The following is a 27,568-nucleotide window of genomic DNA, read 5'->3' on the forward strand; positions in this document are numbered from 1 at the left end:
GAACGGAATATACTCAACCTTTTTCTATTAATAAACACTGAATTATTCACTTAAGAATCTCCAATTTAATAGAATGCAGATGATTTTCTGTAATTGTATAATTTTTAAGCTTTTATGAAATTAGAAAATATACAGAAATATAAGTTATGTTTCTTTGCAATAAATAACACAAAAACATGTATACTACATTTGATCTTAATAGTAACTCATGAAGCAGTTGCTTTAAAAAATAGCTAGAAATTTGAAGATGAAGGTGAAAAAAAGGAGTGAAATAAATGTTCTTCCACTTCAAAACTGTCTGATGACAGAGCCAGAAGAGACTTTCTGCATCTATCAGTGACTTCCTCTTCATGTATCATAGAAAGAGTTCAACATGCTTTACAAAATCCATTACATTTTAAGACCATTTCCAATATCTGCTATCATAAATCAAGAAATCCATTTATTCAAGGTTACTTATGGAGAATTAATCACACAGAAAATTTTAACAACTCCTTTTTCAAAAATTAAAGTACTTTACTATACTTGGCATTCCTATACATAATGATGTGGATTCAAACACTGAAAGCATTAAGGCCATATAATTAAAATGCATGGGCTTAGACATTTAAAAAAAGTTTAATATGTAGAATTCTCTGTAACAAATATTCCAGAAAAATTAATCAGAATATAAACACAATGTAATCTCCATTAGATTTCTCAACTGCTTAAGTGGCATTATGTAACATAGAAAGCTGTTCCAAAACACTTACATGTACTTGATATAGCCTCAAAAATATGTAATCAAAGAATGTGAAAAAGTGAGACTAAAAGAGTCATGGCACTATGCATCAGGAAAAAAACTCATCAATTTCTTTATTGGAGATGACTTTCAAAACCTATCTTCCTAATTTGGAAGGCAAATTTACTCAAAAGAGAAAAATAAACAGGTCATCTACACAACATTTACAGCCTTTATTGAGAGGGTATAACCATTATGCCAAAATTTATCCACCAACATACAACCTTATTTCCCATCTAAAGTTAACGAGAATATATTTTATTTTAAATGGGACACAGAGGCAACATGCCAAGAATTAAAGTACAGCCGTAAAGTTTTAATTTCATACTTCAAATATCAAAAAAGCAACAATTCCTAAAATCATGAAAACATGAAGTAACTACACAGGGAAAAAAATGGACACTGAAGTCATTTCATTCTTAATATCATACAGTAAAAACAGATGTACTTATAACCTCAGCCTACAGACAGCATACTTCATAAGGTCATTATTCATTTAAAATAGTACAAATGTTTACAAAGAATATTTAACTTAAATTTCACAGTTGCTTATAAAATGTACTTGCAAGATTGACTTACATAAGGAAATAAGAGTCTCGTCAAAAGATATGATAAACTATAAATATAAAATACATCACGATGTTAAAAACCTCATAGTGCTCTATAAGAAAATCAATAAAGATAACAATCTTGGGGGGGCAGTATTTAGCGTTATAAATTTAAAGTATAAATTTACACATGAATTTGATAAGGAATACATTTAAACCCTGCATTGCCACATAATACTCTATCTTGTGAAAGCAGTAAGATGTACTTTTTAAATATATGTACATCAAAACCAAAAAGTTAGTTTTTGCTTTTTCCTTTATTGGCAACTTTCAATGCATTTTTTGGTTTTGGTTCCCAGAGGGCATTTTTTACAAATCGTGCAGCTGCACCTTTGTCGAGCTTGCCAGCCTTTTTCTTATCTGTTATTTCCTTGACTCTGTTCATGTATACTCTGATTCTTTCCTTAAAGATAAAAAAGAAAGGTAATAGATTTACTAAGCTGTTCACCACCACTACATTTTATTATACTATACCTCTGTTAAATTCAACAGATATATATTTATTGCCTATTAGGTGCATGGTGCTAGTAAATGTAAGTGCATAGGACAAACATGCTCTGTGCTTTTCTGGAGTTCACAGTCTGGGGGGCAGAGGGGCTGGATGGGAGAGAGACATTAAAAAGTCATTTCAGAAGTGTTCTGAGTATTTCCAAAGAAAAATTGTACTAATATATCACTAAAGAGATAAATATTGAGTCGTTTCCATGTGGTTATATATTTTTTTAATTAGCATTAACCTACATCTACATATTAACTCATTTTTTATATCTGAAGTCTAAAATCTGAGCTCTCTTACACTTGCAACATACAAACTAAATTCTCCTGAAATTTTTCTAAACAGGAAATATTAATAGTTGAGGTAGCATTCAACTATTTATCTTGTTATGTTACTGCCAAGTGTCACAATTAAAAGACAGAATGAAAATACAAGATCTTTTATTCAATTTTATGCTGTTGATTGATAAGTGAAAGAAATTTTCTAATAAAATATACAGTTCTAATCAGACTTTACAAGGTGAGAAGCATAATGTGTTGCCATACCACTTTGAATCTTCTGAGACCATTAATCAGCATAAATGGCTATCCTATACTTCAAATGGAGAAATGAAGTTGATGAGAGCCATAAAATAGCAGAGTAAATGACTGATGTCTGCTTAAAAACAAGTTTCATTAAAATAATCAAAATAGTTACATAAACATACACAGAAAAATGTAGAAACTTAGAGTTTTTTCATTGCAAAGACTGGCAACTCTGCTTGACACTCTCTAATGGCTCCCGGTTTCTGTCAGAGTAAAAGCCATAGCCCTTTACAACAGTGGAAACCTCCGCAGCCCTGCCTCAGGCCTTTGCACTACTTATTCCTCTGCCTGGAAGGATCTTCCCTCAATTATCAACAGAGCTACTCCTCCTCTTCCTTCTAGTCTGCTCAAATGTTAACCTTGTCAATGAGGCCCTGACTTCGCCATTTAAAATTGCAATCCTACCCAAGCACTCCAATCCCCCTTATCCTGCTCTACTTTTTTTCCTTTTTCCCATAATATATAACTTTCTAATATATTACATATTCATATATATTTACATTTTTATTTTATTTTCTCCTTCCATTAGATACAGTCTGGTGTCTGCCACAATGGCAGGGATCAGCTTCCTTCACTGAGGAATCATCTCCCTTGGAAATAATGCCAGGCTCCCAATAGGCACTCAAATATTTGTTGAATGAATAAATTAACTATTTTCAATGCCTTTCCCCATCTGTGATATATATGGCAAATAGGTTTCCTATCACACACTAACTATGATCAATTTGTAATGTTTGTCACACGGTCAGAAAAGGGGAATAGGGTTGTGTATGTGTTTTATTTGCCAACCCTTGCCCAGAATATTAATGTGCTCCTCCATAAAGTGGGTTCGAGTGAGAAAGAAGATAAATGATCTTATCCTTTCACAAAGACAGTACAGAGTACTCTAAATAACTTTGTGTTAAGGGAAAAAACAGTAACTTTATACACGTAAAGCCCAATTTAGAAAGTTGAAAACAGATGATACAACCCATACTTCTTAAGGTTTAAAGCCAGTATCATCTATCAAACCAAGATCTGCATATCACATTGCTTTATACATTTGCTTTAAATATTTTTCATGATTGCTATATTTAAAAAGAAATTATTTTTCCCTCAAGAACTTTAAAAGAAGAAAATGCCTTAGTCCACACATTTAAAAAATGAAGACAACAGATCTGGCTTATTCATTTTTTAAAATAAATGACCAAGTACTTTACTCAGTTGTAAATAACATACATATCAACAACCATAAGACTTGAGAACAAGGATATAATGTCAAGTGTATTTCATATATATATTTACCTTATATTTTATAAACACAAAGAATAAATTTATTAATATTCTTATTCATAAAGCCAAGTCAAAAAGGTAACCATAAGTTTGATTTCTAATTTTTTCCTTCAAATTGAATGATTTGATTTAATTTTTGAAGTCAGCAAAAACTCCAAGATACTAGACCTTATATACTATACTTATATATCTAAATGGAATACAAAGACAAACCTAGAAGATTTATTACAGGTTGTAAATATGTCACTAATGCAGAATTACTGGACAGTACACATACAACTGGTGCCAAAAAAGCTTTTAGCTTTGTTGCTGAACTGGATTCTTTACTGCTGAGAAAATGAATTAATGGAGGAATTGAAAAGGTGGGGGGAGAAACTTTCCCGTCTTTGCTAGTAAATCAACTAAAATATACTTTTAAGAATTGTGTAAGAGTTAAAAAAAAATAATAAAAAGCAGTCTTAGAGATGAACAGGATTTCAAACATTTATAGGAAAAATAATACGTAAGTTATAATTACTAGAATCATAACATTTTCTCATCCAGAGATTTATATAATATATGGAATACCAATTCTCTGACAAAGGTAAGTAAGAGAAAGAAAAACCAAAAACAATAAGGTCTGGCTCACTTTCATAATTTCAACTCTAATTTTGTTCTCCATAATTAGTGTGATAAAGGTAGTGTGACTTAAATTTCAGGAATATTACAACAAATAGACATGTAAAATAAAAAGAAATTAACTGAAATCTTACCAATTCCTGCTTTACTGGATGTTCCTTAGGATTAACTCCTTGAGTTGCTAAGTAAACTACAAAACAAAAATTTCACTGAATAAAATAGTATATATATTAATTAAGAACATTCCAATTAAAGAAAAGGTAATTACAAAAAAGGAAAGTCACACAAATGATTAAATCTTAAGTTATTCAATCTCTATGTAATACCAAATTTATATGTGGCTCATGGGCATTCAGGATTTTGATTTAAAAGAAATACATATCTGACTATTAAAACTGCCATAAAGTATAATTGTAAATAAATTGCTACCATTTCAAAGATAAATCACCTTTAACACAATAAATAATTTGCTTTCTAATTAATTCCAAAGTAATATACATACCCCAAAACATTGAATTTAATGTGTAGGCAGAAACTAAATCCACTTTCGCTTGTTCAAGTGGGTCCAACTATTAAAAAAGGAAAAGAGAAAGAGAAAGGGAGAGAGGGAAAAAAAGAAAAAAAGAAAAACATTCTTATAACTTCGAACACCATCAGGTAACATTTTAAACTTTTACCAAGCACAATGTATCAAATAATTCTTTTTCCACTTCCTATAATCCAATAACCAATTGGTCTGAAAATAATTTGCAAAAAGAAGTTTTCTTAACCAGTGACTTTTGCCCACAAATTTTCACTTCAGGGTATCATCTTTACTTAGACAAGGAATGTGTATAATCTAAGAAAAATTCTTTTGAATTATTTTAATTCAGGAGTTACCATCTGGGCTTTGTATGTCAAAAGTAATTTATCAATATAAACATTGTACATGATGCATTTATGTATTAATATAAGAAGCAGGCTAAAATGCTTAGGCAATACCAAAGACAGAAGAAACATAATAAGATTTGTTTTAGACTGTCAAAGTCAATTTACTGTTTTTGTCCTATAGGGTTTCCAGAAACCCTGATAACATCATTGTAATACTTAAAAGGTCAAAGATAGAGTCGAGTCTGTCAAAAAGAATGCTGTGAGTGCTCCTTATTTTTCAAAACCAAGTCAAAATAAAAATATAGTTAGGCAGTATTTCCTAAGGCTGAAGTTCTGTCTTGTTTTGTTTTTTCCCTAAAAACACCCAAACACTAAAAAAATTGAGTAGGGGAAAGGAACATAGGGGGAAAGGGGGAAAGGAACATATAACATTAATCTATTTCTTCTTCCATATGTTTCATAAAACAGCACTCTGTTTCATGAAATTCATTTTTAGGGCTGGGCACAGTGGCTCACACCCATAATCCTGACACTTTGGGAACCTGAGGCAGGAGAATCACTTTAGGCCAAGAGTTCAAGACCAGCCTGAGCAACATAGTAAGATCCTGTTCTCTACAAAAAATAAAAAATTAGCCAGGCATGGTGGCATGCATCTGTAGTCCCAGCTACTCAGGAGGCTGAGGCAGGAGGATCACGTGCCGCCCAGAGCTTGAAGCTGTAGTGAGCTATGATCGTGCCACTGCACTCCAGCCTGGATGACAAAGAGACCCTGTCTCTCAAAAAATAAAAAAAGAAAAGAAACAGAAAAAAAAAAATTCATTTTTAGGAATTACATTTTTAAAGTACCTTCTGCAACAACTCATTTCTAGAAACAGACATCATAGTCTTCAGCATCTCATCCACAGCGCCAATGGAATTCTCAAATGTTGATAAATACTCATGAATTTCTACTGGATAGTCTTCATTAATTTCTTCACCTGCCATTAGGACCAACTAGGAAAAAAATTTAATTCTTAGAATTCATATTGGAGACAGAGCTTGTTCTTTAGTTTACAAAAAAAAAAAAAAGTCATTGGGTCATATTGTGTATTTTAAGAACACTAAAATAGTTAAAACCTGAAGATAAACAAATCTTAGAATATAATTCTATAGCAACTACATTCTAACCTCCCATCTTAAGCTTCTTGCAAGGTGAGGAGGGAATCTACCCAAGTCCACTAATACTACACATAACAAACCCTCAACACTTTTAAAGCACTAAAGATATGATTATCAAACATGAGATATCGATAATCAAAATCCTACATTTAAAAAACTTTCTGTTGAAGTTAAAGACCAAGCAAATCAATGAAAATTTGATAAGTACATCCCTGATGATTGCTGAAGAAATGACAAGCAAAGTGATTTTTTTTGAAAGCATCTTCTAAATTTAGTATGATCTAGCAGCATGTGATATTAAACTAAAAAATTAGAAATCTTAGGTCTGAAATATCTTATTTATTACTAAAATCATTTTTAAGCCTATATATTTATATTTATATTCCTTAAGCTTCTTTAAAATAAGAAATATAAAGAGTCCCTAAATCACATAAAGCTTATAAGCAGAAAAGGGGAAACCTGGGGAAAATAAACAATATGGTTTTGATTTAGGCTAGAGTATATCTGACAGCACATACTTTTAAAATTCACATTTATATCGTAATTAATATCTATGTGAGAAAAAGCAAAATCTACATCATTGTATTAAATAAAGTACCTAAGACCAAATTTCAGAGGCAGTTACAAACCATATGTAACATCTTTAAGTTAAAAAAACATTTTTATTAGCTAAGAACAACAGCAAGAATGTATTTATTAGCAAATAGCACAGCAGAACGGAAATAAAAAGACTTGAGCCTTCCATCTTGCTTGATCACTGACTTTGTCACCTTAGATAAATCATTGAATCTCTTTGAGCCTCAAATTCCTCATCCATAAAATAAGGCAGTTGGTCTAATGATCTGTAAAATCCCTTACACTTCTAAATGTTATGACTATATCTTTTAGTTTAAAAGTACTATTTGAATATTCAGTCATACTATATTAACATTTCTTCTCAATGAGTATATTCCACTGAAACATCTGGTTTCACTTAAAAAAAAAAGTGAAGTCTATTGCTACCTGAGCTGTAAAGTTACTACCCAACTACCGTGCAATCAACAATTAAACCAAAAACTATGATAAAAGAAAACTACACAGGAAAGAACTGTGACTTTCTATTTCAAAAGAGTAACTGAAAATATGCATTTGCTTCTCAGCCCTCCCCACATCCCTCCAATAGGACAGAAGAAATATAAAAATATGAAATAAAAATGCTGGAAACCAAGAAAGGCACATATCCACCAACAAACTTCAACTATAGAAATTCTGTAAACTAAAAAGCAAATGGGGCTGGGCGCTGTGGCTCACGCCTGTAATCCTAGCTCTTGGGAGGCCGAGGTGGGCGGATTGCTCAAGGTCAGGAGTTCAAAACCAGCCTGAGCAAGAGCGAGACCCCGTCTCTACTATAAATAGAAAGAAATTAATTGGCCAACTGATATATATATAAAAAATTAGCCGGGCATGGTGGCGCATGCCTGTAGTCCCAGCTACTCGGGAGGCTGAGGCAGGAGGATCGCTTGAGCCCAGGAGTTTGAGGTTGCTGTGACCTAGGCTGATGCCACGGCACTCACTCTAGCCTGGACAACAAAGTGAGACTCTGTCTCAAAAAAAAAAAAAAAAAGCAAATGGGATCAGACTGATAGGAAACAGACCCAAGGAATCTTACAAACAAAAGAGAATGAGAATCTAGGAATAACCACAAGATCAAAGGTGACAAGGACTGAAAACAGCTAAACCAATCTCGAGATCTGTGAAAGGACAGCTCTGGCATCTGTTGCTCAGATAAAAGTATAAGAATATAGTGCAAATATAAGTAAGACTTAGTATTTCCTCTTTTTATGCAGAATTTTAAATGAGTAAATTTGAAAATGTGGATGAAAAGAACAATGTTCTGGGAAGTTATCAATTGCCAAACTAAAAAGAAGTACATAAACCATATAGATCATTAAACACAGAAAAAAATGTACAAAGTGGTCAAAGACCTGCTCTGCAAAAAGGCTCACGCCTAGAAAACCTTCAAGAAACAGTTCATTCCGATGGTATTTAACTGTTTAAAAATATAGAGAAAGGCCGGGCGTGGTGGCTCACGTCTGTAATCCTAGCACTCTGGGAGGCTGAGGCGGGCAGATCGCTCAAGATCAGGAGTTCGAAATCAGCCTGAGCAAGACCCCGTCTCTACCAAAAATAGAAAGAAATTAATTGACCAACTAAAAATATATATACCAAAAAAAATTAGCCGGACATGGTAACTCATGCCCGTAGTCCCAGCTACTCAGGAGGCTGAAGCAGAAGGATCACTTGAGCCCAGGAGATTGAGGTTGCTGTGAGCTAGGCTGATGCCATGGCACTCACTCTAACCTGAACAACAAAGTGAGACTCTGTCTCAAAAAAAAAAAATAGAGGAAGATGGAAAACTTAGATACCTATTTCATAACATGCACAAAAATAAACTCCAGGCCGGGCGCGGTGGCTCACGCCTGTAATCCTAGCACTCTGGGAGGCCGAGGCGGGCGGATTGCTCGAGGTTGGGAGTTCGAAACCATCCTGAGCGAGACCCCGTCTCTACTAAAAATAGAAAGAAATTAATTGACCAACTAAAAATATATATACAAAAAAATAGCCGGGCATGGTGGCACATGCCTGTAGTCCCAGCTACTTGGGAGGCTGAGGCAGGAGGATCGTTTGAGCCCAGGAGTTTGAGGTTGCTGTGAGCTAGGCTGACGCCATGGCACTCACTCTAGCCTGGGCAACAAAAGTGAGACTCTGTCTCAAAAAAAAATAAATAAAAAAATAAACTCCAGATGAATTAAAAATGTAAATGTATAAATGTATCAGATTATATAAAATATTTATATCATCCAAATGAAACCCAAATGCTATAAAAGGAAATGGTAGACAAACTTAACTACATAAAACTAAAAAAAGAAAAAAAATGTCTATTGTTAAAAGGACACCATAAGCAAAGTTAAAAGGCAAGAGACAGCTAGAAGAAAATATGTGGCAAAATATAACAAAGGATTAGATGGATTATATAAAGAGTTTCTAGAAAGCAATAGAACAAATTAAAATAATGACGATATCACCACCTATCACATTGGCAATAATTTTCAAGATTAAAAATGTGCAATGTTAGGCCGGGCGTGGTGGCTCACGCCTGTAATCCTAGCACTTTGGGAGGCCGAGGCGGGCGGATTGCTCAAGGTCAGGAGTTCGAAACCAGCCTGAGCAAGACCCCGTCTCTACCAAAAATAGAAATAAATTAATTGACCAACTAAAAATATATATACAAAAAATTAGCCAGGCATGGTGGCACATGCCTGTAGTCCCAGCTACTCGGGAAGCTGAGGCAGTAGGATCGCTGAGCCCCGGAGATTGAGGTTGCTGTGAGCCAGGCTGATGCCACGGCACTCACTCTAGCCTGGGCAACAAAGTGAGACTCTGTCTCAAAAAAAAAAAAAAAAAAAAAATGTGCAATGTTAGCAAGAGTGCATGCTGAAGGTGGAATATAAATTGGTACAGGTTTTTAAAATGCACATACCCTTAGAATAGGGAAATCCTTTTAAGAGTCTAGCCTACAGAAATCCTTATAACATGTGCATAAAAATTTATTAAAATAGACTCACACTCTTCTCTGAATTCCCCCCCCCTTCTCTTACATCACATTTTCCCTCTACTAGATCATTACCCATAATCTTAAAACTTTATTTTTCCATGTAAGACAAGAAACATCTTTATTTCATACCCCTCTCCAGCTTAGGCCCCATTTTCTCTCTCCCTTTTACAACAAACTCCTACCAAGAGGTACTTAGACTAAGTCTCTGATTCCCCTCCTTCCATTCTTTCTTGAATCCCCTACAAACAGGCCTCCTACTTTTCACTCAGTATTGTTCTTGTCAAGGTCACTCACACTGCCATATTGTTAAATTCAATGATCAATTCTCTGTTCTCATCATGTGACATCGTTGACTCCCTTCTCTTAGTTTCCAAGATATCACGTTTTCTTGGTTTCCCTTCTACCTCACTGGCTGCTTTCTTGGTCTCTTTGATGCATCCTTCTCACATCCTCAGCATCTTTTACCTTGAAGTGCCCAAGTGCTGTCCTTGGACTCTCTTTTTTTCTCTATCTAATTTACTCCAAGGGGAGCACAGGGTTTTAAAATGCATTAATAAACTGATGACTCCCAAGTTTGTTTCTCCAGCCCTGACCTCTCCAGTGAACTCCAAATTTACATTTCCAGCTACTTACTCAATACTTCTGGTTGGATGTCTAATAAATTCTCAAATGTAACCTGCCCAAAGCCAAATTCCTAATCTTGCCTACTATAGTCTTCATCTCATTTCATGCAACTCCAACTTTCCAATTGTTCAGACCCAAAATTTCAGAATGATCCTTGACTGTTCTTTCTCTTGCCTGGATTGTTGCAGTAGCCTCCTTGCTTCTAGCCAGAGAATCTATTAGCAAGAAAGCAGAGAGACTATTCAAAAATGTAAATCAAATTATATTATGCCTCTGCTCAAAAACTTCCAAAGGGGCCGGGCGCTGTGGCTCACGCCTGTAATCCTAGCTCTTGGGAGGCCGAGGCGGGCGGATTGCTCAAGGTCAGGAGTTCGAAACCAGCCTGAGCAAGAGCGAGACCCCGTCTCTACTATAAATAGAAAGAAATTAATTGGCCAACTGATATATATATATAAAATTAGCCGGGCATGGTGGCACATGCCTGTAGTCCCAGCTACCCGGGAGGCTGAGGCAGAAGGATCACTTGAGCCCAGGAGTTTGAGGTTGCTGTGAGCTAGGCTGACGCCACGGCACTCACTCTAGCCTGGGCAACAAAGAGAGACTCTGTCTCAAAAAAAAAAAAAAAAAAAAACTTCCAAAGGCTTGCTCCTTCACAATAAAAGACAAAGTCCTTACAGTGGCCTAAAAAAGCCCAACACAATCTGCCCTAATTCCCTTCACCTTCTGTGACTTCATTTCCTCCCACTCTCCCCTTGCTCATTTCACTCCAGCGACAATAGCCTCATTGCTCTTCCCCCATTACATTAGACATGTACCTTTCTTTTTTTTTTTTAAGAGTCAGGGTCTCACTTTGTCACCCGGCTGGAGGGCAGTGGAGCACAAACACAGCTCACTGCAGCCTCAACTCCTGGGCTCCGAATAGCTAGGACACAGCCATGTGCCACCACACCAAGCTATTTTTATTTTTTGTAGAAATGGGTCTTGCTATGTTGCCCAGGCTGGTCTCAAACTCCTGGTCTCAAGTGATCCCCCCGCCTTGGCCTCCCAAAGTGCTGGGATTATAGGCATGGGCCACCATGCCTGGCCCCCTAGTACTACTTCTCTCCTTCCTAGCATGCTCTCTTCCTCTCCTTCTGCCCTCCCAACTGGTTCAGAGCTCATTATGTTACTTTCACCAGATCTCTGCTCAAATGCCACCTCTCAGTGAATCTCTCCTGACTTCATCCCATCCTAAAATGCATACCCCTCCCCTTACTCCCTACCTCCTTCCCCACCTTACATTTCTCAGTAACAACTGACATATATTTACTTCTTTTATTCATTTATTGTCTGCCTATCTGTAAAAGAAGTCAACTACATAAGAGCAGGAATTTTTCTGTTTCGTTCACAAACACTGTCTGGCAGTCAATAAATATTTGTTAAATGCATATAAACTATAACAAAATACTGGAAATAATCTAAATTCCATCTACAGAGAAAGAATTAAATGAATTATAACACATCTATCCTTTGGGATATTATATGTCTATTAAAAATAAAGAAGTAAATCTATACATAGTGACGCACAATGAGAAGTGAAAAAAGTCATAGAACATTGTCTACAGCATATAATGTGCGTAACATGTGCCATTTGTTTTTTTAAAAACCTGTACATGCATATTTATTGAAAAAGATCTGGCAGAAGGCATACAAAAAATAGACATTTTCGCTAAGAATAGGCAGTGATTAGGGAATAGGTTCAAAGCAGGCTCATTTTTTTTAACTCTTCATTCTTCATTGTTTAAATTTTGTTTCAAAAAGCACATATTAAATTTGTAATAAAAATAATCAAATTTAAATAAAGATATATTGTATAAAGTATTTTGGCTTTTAACAAATACTGCAGGTATTTTTAAAAAAGACAAAAAGGTCTTTATTTAAATATGAGTTTTTTCATCCAATTTTCCTATTAGAAAATATTTCCCTTCTCTAGAAGAACATGTTGGAGATTTTTCCTGCAATTATTCCCTGTCCCTGAGCCCCAATAAACAAGCAGTTATTTATCGTTTAAATGGATTAGATTGAACACTGAAAGCAAGGCAGTAAGTAAGAATAATTGCCCTCATTAAATCTGAACTGAGCCACTTGCCTTTTTCCTAACTAAAAAATAAAGGAAAGGGGGACTAAAAAATAGAAATTCCTCTATTATCAGAAATTCCTCCCAATTCAAATGATTTCTACTCACATTTTATACAGAAGCTCCTGAATATTTGCTCCTTCCACAGGAAAAGTGCAGAAACTTCCCCCTGTATCCAGGATCAAGCAGTGACTATGGAATCAGTAGCAAGAATAAACGTTTGAATAGCACTCTGTGCCAGGCACGATTCTAAGCACTCCACACACATTAGCTCATATAATCTCCCAGATGAAGAAACTAAGTCACAGTGAAGCTAAAGAACTTGCCCACGTTGTCCATGTTAAAATTTCCAAAGAAGAGAAAGAAGAAAAGAACTCAACTAACTCTGCTCCCCACTCCCTTCCAGGTTCCAGAGGTATTCCTCACCCCTCCACCTAGTCCTTCTAAAGCACTGTCTAAAAGGTAGAAATATGTATACCATGGAAGTACTATTCAGCTCTAAAAAACAATGGTGACATAGCACATCTTATATTTTCCTGGTTAGAGCTGGAATCCATACTATTAAGTGAAGTTTCCCAAGAATGGAAAAACAAGCACCACATATACTCACCCTACAGTAATAGGGTATTGGGCAGGTGGGAGGGGGGAGGGGGGCGGGTATATACATACATAATGAGTGAGATGTGCACCATCTGGGGGATGGACATGCTGGAGACTCAGACTTGTGGGGGGAGGGAGGAAAATGGGTATTTATTGAAACCTTAAAATCTGTACCCCCATAATATGCTGAAATAATAAAAAAATAAAATAAAATAAAAGGTAGAAATAAATGGAGAGGGCATGAGAAAATTCACTTCTCTTCACCCCTCAGTAAGGTATGACTGAGACTAAGGAGCTGGGGCCAGGAGAAGAATGCTGCCCAGTATCCCCACAGGACATTACCTCCACTCCTCTCACTGGTTATACAAGCCAAAGTACAGAAAAAGAAGGGTGAAGAGCATCACATACAGAACTGAAGTCATCAGCTACCTCCCCCCCTCAATTCTCTACTTCAGGGTGGTTGGTCCAGCGAGAAACCTGGGAGTCACCCCTGACTCCTCCCTTCAGGCCCCACATCCAATCAGTCCTGTCAATATGGCTTCCTTAATCTGCTTACACCATAAACTTTCCTCCATTCTCACTGAGTAGATAATTTCAACAGCCTTTGAGTAGTCTCCCTACTGTCAACTTTTTTCCTCTCCTAATTTTAGAACAATATAAAATATGATTTTTCTATTAAAATAGTCTGGTCATGGTATTCCCCTGTTTAAAATTCTGCAATAGTTCCCTATCGCACTGGAAGGTAATTCCAAACCCCTTAGCATGGATGCAAGGCCTGTTGTGATGTGGGCCTTGCTTGTCCATCTAACTTCATCTTTCATGGTTCCCCTCTTCCAATCCTGTAACTACAGCCATGATGGCAGTTTTCCAAATATGCCATGCTCTCTCACTCTAAACTTTCACCTGTGTGGTTCTCTATACCTGAAATGCCCTTGCAACTCTACTTGTTCAAACCTTGCTTATTTTTGGAGGTAAGATCAGATTTCACTTGAGACTTCTCTGCATGTCCTCCTCCCATTCTCTCCATCTGGATAAACATAACTACAAGCTGTCATGTCACTTAAAATACTATCTTACAATGTCTATTTATTTACTTGACTTCCCCTTTGACTACAAGCTCCTTGAGGGGACTGTGTCACACTGATGTTGTATCCCCAGTGGCTGTCACAGAGGAGGACTATGTCTTAACTTGCCTAGGATAGTCCTGCATTATATCTATTGTTTCAGCTTGCCATCAGGTCAGTTCCTCCTTTCTTTCTCAAAAGTCCCAGTTTCAACAAAAAAATTATAGAGTCACCCTAAACAATGTAGGCCCTCTAACCTTTACTACCACTTCCCATCCCATTTTGTCAGAGAATAATAGAGTCAGGGGAGTTGCTCCTCATACCAGTAAGCGCTCAACAACAGAAGCAGACCCAGTAGGAGATAATATTAAGAGAGTTATTAAAAGGTCTGGTTACGTAGGGAAGGCCATCAAGGAAGGGCTAGAACTCCTGACTACAAGCTGAAGTTGCTGTCCACAGGTGGGATTTCTTCTTTCCAGTCAGGGAAACCTCAGCTCTGCTTCTAAAGCCTTTCAATTGATTGAATTAGGCCCACCCAGATTATCTGGGATAACCTCCTTAAAGTCAATGGATTATGGATTTTAATCACATCTACAAAATACCTTTCCACCAACAGCTAGATTCACATTTGACTGAATATCTGGAGACTGTAGGCTAGCCAAGTTGACACATTAAAAAGACCATCATACTCCTTTAAGCCTCCAGAACTACAGCTTCCCAAGTAATAAAAGTAGACTTCGAATTCCAGCTAACAAATGTGGAAGAAAGAATGTTTTTTTAAAATCACCATTTTGTAACCCCTAATAAAATTATCAATTCAATCAATGATCACTGACAGATAAAAAGATGATGAGGATGTTTTCTATGAAGGAATGAGACTATCACTACCTGAACCCACTTATCAATGTTCACATCACTAAAAGTAGGACAAACACATATTATGAACCTCCTGATAGGAGGAAACGTAACATACACACAACCATCTGTGAAGCATTTCTGATTCCCAAATAATTTGAATCTGAATCTAATTAAGCCTTTAGAGCTAACTTCCATTTTACAGGAAATATGTAGAATAAAAAAACACCGCAAGAAAGCAAACAGACAATCTAGAATAAGAAATATAGTACTCTATAGGACAACTGACCAGGTTTCCATAACAAGTCAATGGCATAAAGAAAAAATAAAGAAATGGGAGGGGAGGTAGAGGAAGAAGGGATTAAGGAGATTTATGGGAAATACAACCAAATGAAACATATAGACCTTGTTTGGATCTTGATTCAAATAAACCAAGTGTAAAATAATATTTTTGAGAGAAGGACATTTGAACATGGACCAAGTACTAAATGACACAAATCATTGATAATTCTGTCATCTATGAAAATGAAATTATAGTTATATAAAGAAAAAAGGCCCTATCATTTAACGATGCATGCTGAAGTACAGAGGGGAAAAATCATATAATATCTTGAATTTGCTTTAAAAAAAAAAGGTGGCCTTCGTGGATTAATTAAACGTTGAGAGCAAAGACAAGAACCTATGTACATTATTTCTATAGTGAAATTAGATAGCTAAGCCACAAATTAACTTTAGAATACAACTCAGTTCACATATGGGAGGATACCTAAAGAGAAGGTGTAATCTAGAATATTTACTCAGCTCTATTATATCTCGTTTCAATTTCAAATATAACTGGGGATGAGGGAGAGAAAGGTTACTACCAGGTGCTTACCACATCTGTGATAGTTGCTGAACAAAAACAAGACAGAGCCTGTGGCCTCAAAAGAAATTTATATAACTAACATTTCCAACAAAGGTTGATATTACAGTATTTAATTATTTCAAGAATTTTCATACATTTCCTTCTTTAAAAAATCCTAATTTCTGATATCTTTACCTGGTCCTTAAAAATGTATGCATGCAAAAATAAATAAATAAACAGACCAAGTCTAAAGTCAAATGAAAAACTAGGAAAAGATATTTGCAACACAAAGACAGATAAAAAGAGCTTCTACAAATCACCAGAAAAAGTACATACAACCCAAAAGAAAAATGGGCAAAGAAAACTAGCAGTTCACAAATGAAGAAATCCAGATGACCAATAAGCACAAAGAAAGCTCCTCAACCTTATTCATAATTAAGGAAACATAAATCACCAAAACAAGATGTCATTTTTCATCTGTCAAACAGGCAAAAATTAAAAAGATTAATGGTACCTAACATGGGCAAAGGTGAACAGAAACAGCTTCTCATTCACTATTAGTCAGAATATAAATTAATTGAGCATTTTTCATGGGATAATTTGGCACTATGCTTCAAAATTGTATATGTATATATTCTTTGACCTAGTAATTTTACTTCACAAAGTATATATTTTAATGCAAGATAAATGTTCAAGGACTTCCACTGCAACATTCTTTAAAACATTGAAACTTTTAAATGGAACAACCTGCACAATCATTAATAGGGACCGCTTAAATAATGATACGCCCATCCAATAAAATACACTGCAGCCGTGAAAAAGTATGAAACAAATCTTTAGAGAGATTCCTAAGATATATTAAGAGAACGAAAGTTGAAGAATAGCAGGTAAAAACCATTTGTTTTTAAGAAAAAAAGATATATGAGTGTAGAGGCATATTTGTACAGTATATGCATGTAAGTTTCTTAAAGGATCCAAAAGAAGCTGTTAACTATGGTTACTTCTGAAAAACAAAAAACATGAAGGTGAGACAGCACATTTGCTATACTCTGAATAATTTTAAAACAATAATGTAACATAATAATACTTTATAAATAAAAACTCCAATTATCTCAAATTTTGAAATTTACTTTATTCCCAAATATGCCAGATAGAATGTCATTTTCCCCAATTTAGCAGCTACAATCAAACCTATATTTTTAAGTTCTATTATATTCAAAGAACCATATAAAGTTATTCCCTACACCTAAATTTTCTAGCCACCATGATTCCATTTTCCCCCTATTCTCATGGTACAAAAGTCTCTTCTGGCCTTGTTTCCCACATGACCAAGCCTCTCAGGCAGCTGTTTTAAAGATGCTTTTGCAAGTTCTTATCTTTCCTTTGTGCCCACTAGCCAAGTGCCAGTCCTAGATAACCATTCTAGCTCCAGGCCTGCCAAACATTCCTAAAAAAATTCACAAAAGGCATAAATTAACGCTAACCAACCTCAGCTGGTCCTCTCTCAGTTGCTGGACAATTCCTTTATTTATCCCTGAGTATCTCCCCAGAACATCCTGCACAATGTCATGTAAATGGATAACATTTCCTAGGCATTTACCACATGCCAGACATTAAGGATTCATTTATTCAATAGGTATTTAGTTAGCATCTATGACAAGCTGCCCTTAGATTTAGACTATAATGGTGAGCAAAAACTTGCCTGCATTGCACTTGCAATCTACTGTAGACAATAGACATTAATCAAATTATCACAGAAATATAAAATTACAATGAAATGGAGAAATACATGGTGCTAGGAGACTATAAAAGAATGGGCATGACTTAATCTAAGAGAAGACAGAATGCTTCCTTAAGAAAGCACTCTTGATGACAGCTGAGTTAAGCAGGCAAAACCAGAAGTGGGGAAAGTTCTGACAAATCTGTGATTGGGCATTGTCAGTAGTCTCACTTTACAGATGACACAACAGAGACTTAACAACATGGAGCTAATTACTGGTAAAGCTCGTTAGAAAGGAATCCAGAGCTAATGGAGGAAAGCACCAACCCCCCAAATCCCTTCAGTGGTTCCTCGTCTGTCTTTTCAGGACAAAATCCTCTTTTATACCACATATTAGGACCTTCAAAGTCTGGTCCTCTCACCCTTCCAGCCTTAATTCCCATCTTACCCTTCTTCCTCAACATCACACTCAACTTCTGTTCTTGTCACTATTTCACATGACTAGAATCCCCGCAATTTCCTTAGCAATGTTCAGTAGACCTGGAGCTAGAATTACCCAAAATGGGGAATTGGCTAGTAGATACAGAGGAAAAAGGACTTGCAAAAGCATCTTTAAAACAGCTAACTGGGAGGTTTGGCTGGGAAGAAAGAGAAGGTCCTTTTATAGTCCTTTTTCTCTGCTTGGAAAATACTCTCTCAATACCCATGCCCATTTTCTGTGTGTAGTGAGACCTAGCCATCCTTTAACACTCACATCAAACGTCCCCTCCTCTCTAAAGGCTTCCATGTCTTGCAAGCAAAGGTAGTCTTTTTTTCCTCTTTGTTCCCAAGGTTCTCTGAATATACTTGTAATATAGTTACAAGTGTGTGACTGCTTCTCCAGACTTAAAGTTGTCACACATTCATCAATAATATTTGCGTATCTTGATGCTGGGTGCGGTGGCTCACGCCTGGCACTCTGGGAGGCCGAGGCGGGTGCATTGCTCAAGGTCAGGAGTTCGAAACCAGCCTGAGCAAGAGCAAGACCCCGTCTCTACTAAAAATTGAAAGAAATTAGCTGGACAACTAAAAATATATAGAAAAAATTAGCCGGGCATGGTGGCAAATGCCTGCAGTCCCAGCTACTTGGGAGGCTGAGGCAGAAGCATTGCTTAAACCCAGGAGTTTGAGGTTGCTATGAGCTAGGCTGACGCCACGGCACTCTAGCCCCAGGCAACAGAGTGAGACTCTGTCTCAAAAAATAAATAAATAAAATAATACTTGTGTATCTTGATAAATCCAAAGATGTCCATCATTTTACCTGATCTATCAGCTGCCTTTGACAAAACTGAACATACCACTCTACCCTGAATTCCACACCAGACTCAAAATTGTCCTTGTCCCTCACTGCCTGCTCAGTCTGTCTCCTTTGGAGGTTCTTCCTCACTTCCTAACCTGTAAATGCTAAAATGCCTAAGGACTCAGGCCTCCTGCCGCCTGCTCTTCTGTCTACATTCACTCCTTTAATGACTGTCTCCAGTCTCACAACTTTAACACATTAACTGCCATGTGAGTTGTATTTAACTCGCATTAGTTTTGAGCCCAAGGCCTCCTGAAGTATGTGTAACTCACAAATCTCTTCAACTTGGGAACTGAAGAGAATTATTTTTCAAGTTGCATATAACTCACACACAGAAAACAATAAAAAATACAAAATTTTCATTAAATTAGAAAGGGTCATTTTGTTTTCAAAGTTTTCATTCTATAATATTTTCACAGTAAAACACCGTAGCTCCAAGGAAAAAAAAATTTCTAGTGTGGCAATTAATGTGTTAAATACCATCTGTTCACTGACAACTTTCAAATGTTTGTTTCCAGCAATGATCACTCTTTCGAACTAAACTGCCTACTCAACATCTCCACTTGGATGACTAACAGAGATTTCAACATGACCATAACTGAACTCCTAATCTTCCCCCACAAACCTGCCAGTTTTCCATGTCTCACTTAATGGCAATTCTACTCTTCTAATTGCTCAAGTCCAAAACTTTGACAATTCCCTTATTCTCATAACCCACATTCATTCAATCCATAAGCAAATTCCGTTGGCTTTACCTACTAAATACATCCAAAATTGAACTGCTACTCACCACCTTCACTTGTTTTCATCCAGTTAAGATGCTATCATTTCATCTGAACTATTACAACGTCTTCCTAATTAGTCTCCTAGTTTTCACCTACCCCACCCTCCAACAAACTATTCTTAACACAGCAGCCAGAGTGATTCTATTAAAACCTAAGTCAGATCACGTCACTCCTCTGTTCAGAATTTTCCACTGGTTGTTATTTACTCACTGGGCAATTCCTTCAAGCCAGGATTCATGTTGCGGCATATTTGGATCTCCACATCACTAACATAATGTCTTGCCACTTATTATTAATAGGTACTTAGTAACTATTTGTTAACTGACTAAACCCAATCAAAGTAAATAGACACCTAATTTTGGAAAATCTTAGTATCAGATTACAGTTTGGACTTACAGATATTAGGAAGTCACCACATGGATGAATATATATATATATGTATAATGTACATATCTCTATACCAAATAGTTATACATAATTATGAACTAGGCCAGAGAACAAATCTAACATATATAGAAGTTTAAAAGAACCATAAAAAAAAAAAAAAAAAAAAGACAAATCTAACATATAATTGATTTCTGGAACTAGAGGGGCATTTGCAGTTGTTGCACCAGAATTCTATTACTGTAATGACTTTTTTGCACTGAGTTATCTTACAAAATATTAGTGAAATGTACATACAAGTTCTGAATAAATACTGTTGTCTTGGGCAGTGAGTCCATGTAAATGTTACCTATAATTCTCCTTCAGTCTTACAGTAAAATTCCTAGTAATATATACTTCTACCTTTTCTAATAAAGATATTAATCTCTAAAAACAAATATATCCCAAAGTCTAATAATAAAAAAGTAAAAACATTTACAAGGAGGTTGCTCAAGATTGGGATGAGTAATTAGGTCAGTTTAGAATCAATTTACTTCTATTCAATGTATAATTCAAAGCATTTTCAAAACTATAGCTATGAGCAACAAAATTACCTTCCAAAACACATGGAAATTGCTTATTACAATTATCTCATCTCTAAAGTAATGATAACAGTTGTTGTGCAGGTTAAGTGAGTAATATAGGTAAAGCTAGTAGAAGAGTGTGCACTCAGTACATTAGCTAGTAATATTAGTTATTATTTTACTAAAGTGAAAATGATCAAATGCCCTAATCCAATGTGGACTACTTAGAGTCATACTTGACAAGTCAACTGTTTGGAAACAGTTAATACATTATAATAATACATAAGATAATACATATAAAGAGCCACTTGAAAAGGTAAAAACATTTAAGAAAAAATATCACCTCTGAACTGTGATACACACAACACTGCTGTGTGAAGGCAGCTATAACATCTATGGACCCTGAGAATTTTGTCTTGATTATTTAGAAAAACCCATTGTTCCCACTTTGTCATTATTGTATCTTTCAACAAAGCAATGAATTCTATCATTTCCACCAATCACAAACAGATCTCTGACCTTCAGTTGTTATTTTCGAATCAAAACTATGTGATTAAGTCTCGGTTCGATCTACTATCAGAGAGTAAAAACAGGTTAATTAAGTGGATAGCAAACAACTCAGTGGGACAAACACATCATTATCAAGCCAAAAGTGAACTGCAGTCAAAAAACATGAAGACATTAAAGTTTTTTTCAAACAAAAGTTTGAATCGCATTGACCTATCCCGGGCCATTTAAAAAAAAGAAAGAAAGAAAAAACTGCGTTCTTGAGATTATCCACTACAATTTCAACTCAAGGTCAAAATTAGCCCACTATTTCAGATGGGCTAATGCTGCAGCGGCAGGCAGTTTGTGATCATGAATGTGAATGATGATAAACAGGGTTAACTGAGGAAAGTTACTCCCCTACCTCTTCCACTTTAGCCTTCCTCCCTAACTAAACAAGGTTTGAAGGTAGCTGAAAACTAACTGCGAAGTCTTTTTTTTTTCTCTACCTTCCAAGATTTGAGAGGCGAAGTTAACAAGCGAAGAAAAGAGACCTGACCGAGTGAGAAATGAAGAGCCAAGGTAAGCCAAACCCGGCCAGCAGCCACAAGAGTAGCGAAGTGGGGGACCCGTAACAATGCTGCCCCCAATGCTCAGCAGTGAGGGATCGCATTCCGGGAAAGCTACGCAGCGCAACCCCGCTCCTCCCAATCTGCCCGGAGGATGAAAGGGGAATCCCAGGAGAAGCAAACTTTTACAAGAGCATGAGAAAAACTCAAAACACAGCTCTGAATACCTCGCGGCCTCAGACTCCAGTCCCCCAGAAAGCGGTCGTGTGAAGATGACGTCAACGACGCGCCGGCTGTACCCGCGGCGCGAGCGGCGCTCTCCGATGACCTCACGCTGTCATCCTCGAGGCGTCTCACCGTTTCCCTAGGCCCTAAATTAGGCGAGGCTCCCCTAGACTGCCTCTGGCCAATGCTGTGGAAGTTTGAGGCGACACTCTGAGCACCTTTATCAAGATTTGTACTCGTCCATCACTCACCCCAAGTACAAGTTGAGCGTATCTAACCAGGAGAATATATTGGTTACTAAAGCTTTGTTCAAGTTTTTACTTTCGCTAAAGCTTAACCGAGGACCTTGGTTCTTACCCTTTCCTTGTCCGCATGAAAATTAGCCTCCAGAGAGGCTTCCCAGCGTCTGTGGCAGAGGATGGCTTCTTTATTTTTACGGTCCATCGCTAAGTGATACTTTTGTAAAACCCAGTAAACATGAATTACTAGGAAAATGAGAAAAACAAATATGTGCAAAATTAAAGCCCAGATTTTTATTTATTAGCTTCAATAAATGTAAAATTTCATTTCTCTATATACAATCAGAACAAACAAAATAGAAAAAAAGAATTACAAGAACTGTACATATTCATTGAAAAAGTGTAGTAAGCAATTAAGAGAATTGTTTTACATTCATAACTTTTTGTCGTTCAGAGTCGTAATTTAAAAGTTACGCATGAGACAGCGATTACATATATTAAATGCTTGTAAAAGTACTTTGAACAAGCACCATGTATGTCAATATTTAAGGTTTTTTTTTTTTTTTTAGACAGAGTCTCGCTTGTTGACCAGGCTAGAGTGAGTGCCGTGCGTCAGCCTAGCTCACAGCAACCTCAAACTCCTGGGCTCAAGCAATCCTTCTGCCTCAGCCTCCCGAGTAGCTGGGACTACAGGCATGTGCCACCATGCCCAGCTAATTTTATATATATATTAGTTGGCCAATTAATTTCTTTCTCTTTATAGTAGAGACGGGGTCTTGCTCAGGATGGTTTCGAACTCCTGACCTCGAGCAATCCGCCCGCCTCAGCCTCCCAGAGTGCTAGGATTACAGGCGTGAGCCACCGCGCCCGGCTAATATTTAAGGTTTTGAAAGCAAATGAGCTTGTTTCTGGTTTGTTTTTCTATAGTTGGATTAAAGACGTTTCTTGTGGAGCTTGCAGTGTATAATAGCATGTATTAATATTTCAAACTGTTTCTCTGTTTAACACTAGTGGAGAAACAAGTCTCAGCTACATTGATGGGAATAGGAGAAAAGATTTTTAAAACTGTTTCAGCAAGCTAAGGATATTCATTTTTAACTTTTATCTAAAATGAAACAATGCCATATTTTAAAAATTCATATTCAATACTTCATCACTTGCAAGTTCCAACAATGTGTCCTTTAAAGTTATCATTAAATTTAAATTATATTTTGATGAAAGAAATTAATTCCAGATCTTATACATTATTAGGGTCAAAATTACCAAACCTTAAAATATCACAAATTGTAATGTAGTTCTGCAGACATGACTAGTACACAATTTACACAACACGGAACTCACCACTTGAGTTCAACAACATGCAAACTAATCTATGTCTTATTCAAGAAAACCAGTTCACCGATCACTATTGCTGCAACAATGAAGAATTGCTATAAAAGTTTCTAAATTATTATTCTCAATTTCTACACTTATCTCGTGGAGAGGTTATAACAAATAGCTCCTAGACTGACAATGATCCACAGATCACTTTTTGAGTAGCACCATCCTAGAGAATTGGGTGCATAACCTTACCACAAAGACTGTAAAGAAAAAGAAAAATTGAAACATCATCCAGAATAACTCAGAACTTCACAGTTTGACAATGAGGCTCCACAAGGCTAATTTTCACACCATGGGTCAATTTGGAGTCTTCAGAAAGCAAACACTGAAATGGACTTAGGCGTTTAGGTGGGAGTGGTGTGATCTCTAGAAGGTAAAAAGTCTCTGGAAGGTAAAACAGGATTGGGCAGAGACAGCTGCATATCATGATGGCTGAACCACCTAGAGGTGAGCTGCAGAGCAAAGCATGTCCATTAGAGAAGACCACATTGGGCAGAAATGGTCGGGGACTATGCCTCCCTCTATGTTCAGTCATAGATAGAGACTGCCTAGCAAGAGTGTGGCTTCAGCTTGAAGCAGATCCTGAAGGTGCTATCAGCTGGAAGCTGTCAGCTAACTGCACTCCAGTAGCTGAATGGCAAATTCTGTCTTTAAGGGAGATTGAAGGGATGCAGCTTTTTAGCTGCCATATGCTAAACAACCACACAACAGTAGCACCACAATCCCATGATTTGTGCAACAAATATTTACTGAGACCCAGTTATGTGTTAGATTCTGTTCTACATGTTACACATACAGAAATAAAAAAAGTCCCTCTCCCTATGGAACTTACATTCAAAATTTTCACTGGGAATATCTCTGCCTCTTCTTTTTCCTCCTCTTTACTCCACTTTACTTTCCCATTCTTTCTCTTTGCCATTTTTTCCTCCTTAAATTCCTGTCTATTTAAACATCTGAACCTTTTTTTTTTTTCTGATACATGCTTGAATATTGCTCAGCTCTCTAAGGAATAATGGAGAAAAAAATGTTAAAGCCTCAGGTCATAGAGGGGAAAAAAAAGCCTTCTACTGACAACATTGCGAAACCACTTCATCATACTGTTAATACATCACAGTGTCTATTACCCCATTTCACAACATCAGAAGGCTGAACTTGCCTCAAAGTGTTAGTGAAAGAGTTGATAGATAATGATAAAGTTTGCTTTGGAAATGAAAAGTAAAAGCACTAATCATATACCCAGTACAGATCAGTTACAAAAGATGATGGGTGATGCCAAACCAGCTCTTCAAGGCAAACTAGCTACTTGACCCTAGGCAAGTTATTGAACTTCTCTGATCTTCAGTTTCCTCTTCTGGGAAATAGAAACAATACCAGGACCTATTTTGTAGGTACTATGAAGGCTAAAGGAGACAATGTATCTAAAAGCTTACCACACTGCATGGCACAGAATAAACATTTAATAAACATTAATTATTAGTAACAGTAGTAGTGATACAATATTATCACTATAAAGGAGGAAATTAGAAAATCCTGATGTTGAATTTAAGAAGATTCTTAAATTTTAGTGTTCAAATTAAGAATAATAAAATCAGTTCCCAAGTAATATCTGAGCAGAATATTGAATTTTTTTGTATTCCAAATGATAGCATAAGAAAATCAACATTTTACCACCATCATAACAATAATTGACTCAAGTGAGACTCATCAATACATACTAAAACTATTGAGTAAAAGTTTGATGGGGAGCAGGATACTTATGCCACCTCAAATCATCTCATCACAAATTATTTTTGAATTGCAAAGGTAAAAATGGAAACTTTACAATGGATAAGCCTGGTAGACATAGATTGAAGTGTTCTATGTTAGCATCACTAATAATGATACAAACTTATGTCATGTTCCTTATTTGGTGAGGCCCTAAGAAAGACAATATTGCTCATGTATTATTTCTGCCAAAAATGTATTGCCTGAATCTAATCCTCAGGAAATATCAGACACACATATATTAAAGGTTATTCTAAAAAAGAAAATGGCCTGTAGTTCAGAAATGTTAATGTCATGAAAGAAAAAAAAAGACTAAAGAACTGTGCTAGATTGTGTGTGATCTTGGACTGGATCTAAAATCAGGCCAGGCATAGTGGCTCATGCCTGTAATCCTAGCACTCCGGGAGGTGGAGGAGGGAGGATCGCTTGAGGCCAAGAGTTCGAGACCAGCATGAGCAAAAGCAAGACCCCCATCTCTACAAAAAGTAGAAAAGTTAGATGAGCATGGTGGCCCCTATAGTCCCAGCTAGTTGGGAGGCTAAGGCAGGAGAATCGCTTGAGCCTAGGAGTTTGAGGTTGCAGTGAGCTATGATGATGTCACTGCACTCTAGCAGGGACAACAGAGCAATACCCAGTCTTAAAGAAAGAGATTGCATAATTGGTAAATCTAGATGAAGAGCATGGGAGAGTTTATTATATTATTCTTGCAACTTGTCTGTAAACTTGAAATACAACAATAAATGCATGAGGAGTCAAGAGGTCAGGGAGGCAGAGAGGGCCTTTGCCGACATGCGGTTGTTTAGCTAAATGGGTAGTTTGCATACAAGACTTCTCATCTTGTTTGTGACCTTGGGGACCTGGGATGAAAAATTCACCACAGGTTACAGCCTATGTATTTGAAATATTCCTTTGCAGAATATTTCCCATAGCCATCCCCCAAAGCCCTCCCCCAATTTTGTAAGGAAAAAGACCTTACTAGCATTAAGAATTCTATTACCAAGCTTTGTTTCTAAATATAACACAAATTCAAAGATAATTGAACTATTTCACATGACCAATTGGAAGCACAGTCTCATTAAGTAATTTCATTTATTAATTGTTATTGTGGAGCCAAAGTGGCTGAATCACTCTCCTCCACCCTCTCTGATTGGATATTAAAAGTAAACAAGGGCAGGTGTGGTGGCTCATGCCTATAATCCCAACACTTTGGGAGGCTGAAGCAGGAGGCTCACTTGAGGCCAGGAGTTCATCATCAGCCTGGGCAACACATAACAAGAATCTCCCCACCACACTCGTCTCTACAAAAAATAAAAAATATTTTTTGTTTTTTAAAAAACAAAAAATGTGTGGTGGTGTGCACCCATAGTACTAGCTGCTCAGGAGGCTGAGGTGGGAGGATCGATTGAACCCAGGAGTTGGAAGTTATAGAGGCTACAGTCACGATTGGGCCATTGCACTCACACCTGGGAGACAAAGCGGGAAAGACCCCGTCTCTATAAAAAATATATCATTCTAAAGACTCTGCAAAATTGTATTTGTTCTTCAGCTCTCTGTGCTTTATTTTCCCAAATTATTTATATTTTTTAAAAACAGAATAAAAACAGGATTCAAGACCTTCTAAAATCAGCTATTTCAAAAATTAATTGTCAAAAGGCAATGCTTATTTAAGAAATTGATTTCTGTCGTACTTCTTTAAAAATCCTCTTGAAACCTTGCCACATAATAACATCCTTAAAAAAAATCAATGTTTATAGGCACAGTGAAAATAAGTATATTTATTACTCAGAATGAATCCTTCCCGTGAATTGCATGTAGCTATGTGCTCTGATTCCAAAACTACCTCCTGCCATTCCCATGTCAAGAATAACCTGAATTTTCTGGCCTGATGGTCAAAGTATAAAGAAAAAGAGCCTTGATCCAGGGTTCAGAGATTAGATCTCAACAGTGTGTGATTCAGTTGAGTGCTTTGAACCTACATCTGTAAAATCATGATTCCTGACCTAGTAATTATAAATTAGTGAGAAATTTC

The 27,568-nt window shown here is 36.5% G+C and overlaps 1 protein-coding gene across 3 annotated transcripts; it reads right to left on the minus strand.

Annotated features, from left to right (window-relative positions):
- Nucleotides 1–838: 838 nt before the first annotated feature.
- On the minus strand, nt 839–22,225 carry C1D (C1D nuclear receptor corepressor). 3 transcript variants are annotated; one of them, XM_076000835.1, is made up of 6 exons: nt 22,159–22,225; nt 12,831–12,914; nt 6,076–6,222; nt 4,862–4,928; nt 4,494–4,549; nt 839–1,792 (listed from the first exon to the last, which is right to left on the minus strand). In XM_076000835.1, the coding sequence occupies exons 3-6, from the start codon at nt 6,211–6,213 to the stop codon at nt 1,628–1,630; spliced, it is 426 nt and encodes a 141-aa protein (XP_075856950.1). In that variant the 5' UTR covers nt 6,214–6,222; nt 12,831–12,914; nt 22,159–22,225; the 3' UTR covers nt 839–1,627. The 3 variants fall into 3 exon arrangements, with proteins under 3 accessions (XP_075856950.1, XP_012605638.1, XP_012605639.1); XM_012750184.3 differs by having other exon boundaries at nt 12,831–12,891; nt 22,159–22,217; XM_012750185.3 differs by lacking the exon at nt 12,831–12,914.
- Nucleotides 22,226–27,568: the final 5,343 nt, after the last annotated feature.

The sequence above is a fragment of the Microcebus murinus genome, chromosome 3 (genome assembly GCF_040939455.1).
Source record: "Microcebus murinus isolate Inina chromosome 3, M.murinus_Inina_mat1.0, whole genome shotgun sequence".
NCBI lineage: Eukaryota > Metazoa > Chordata > Mammalia > Primates > Cheirogaleidae > Microcebus > Microcebus murinus.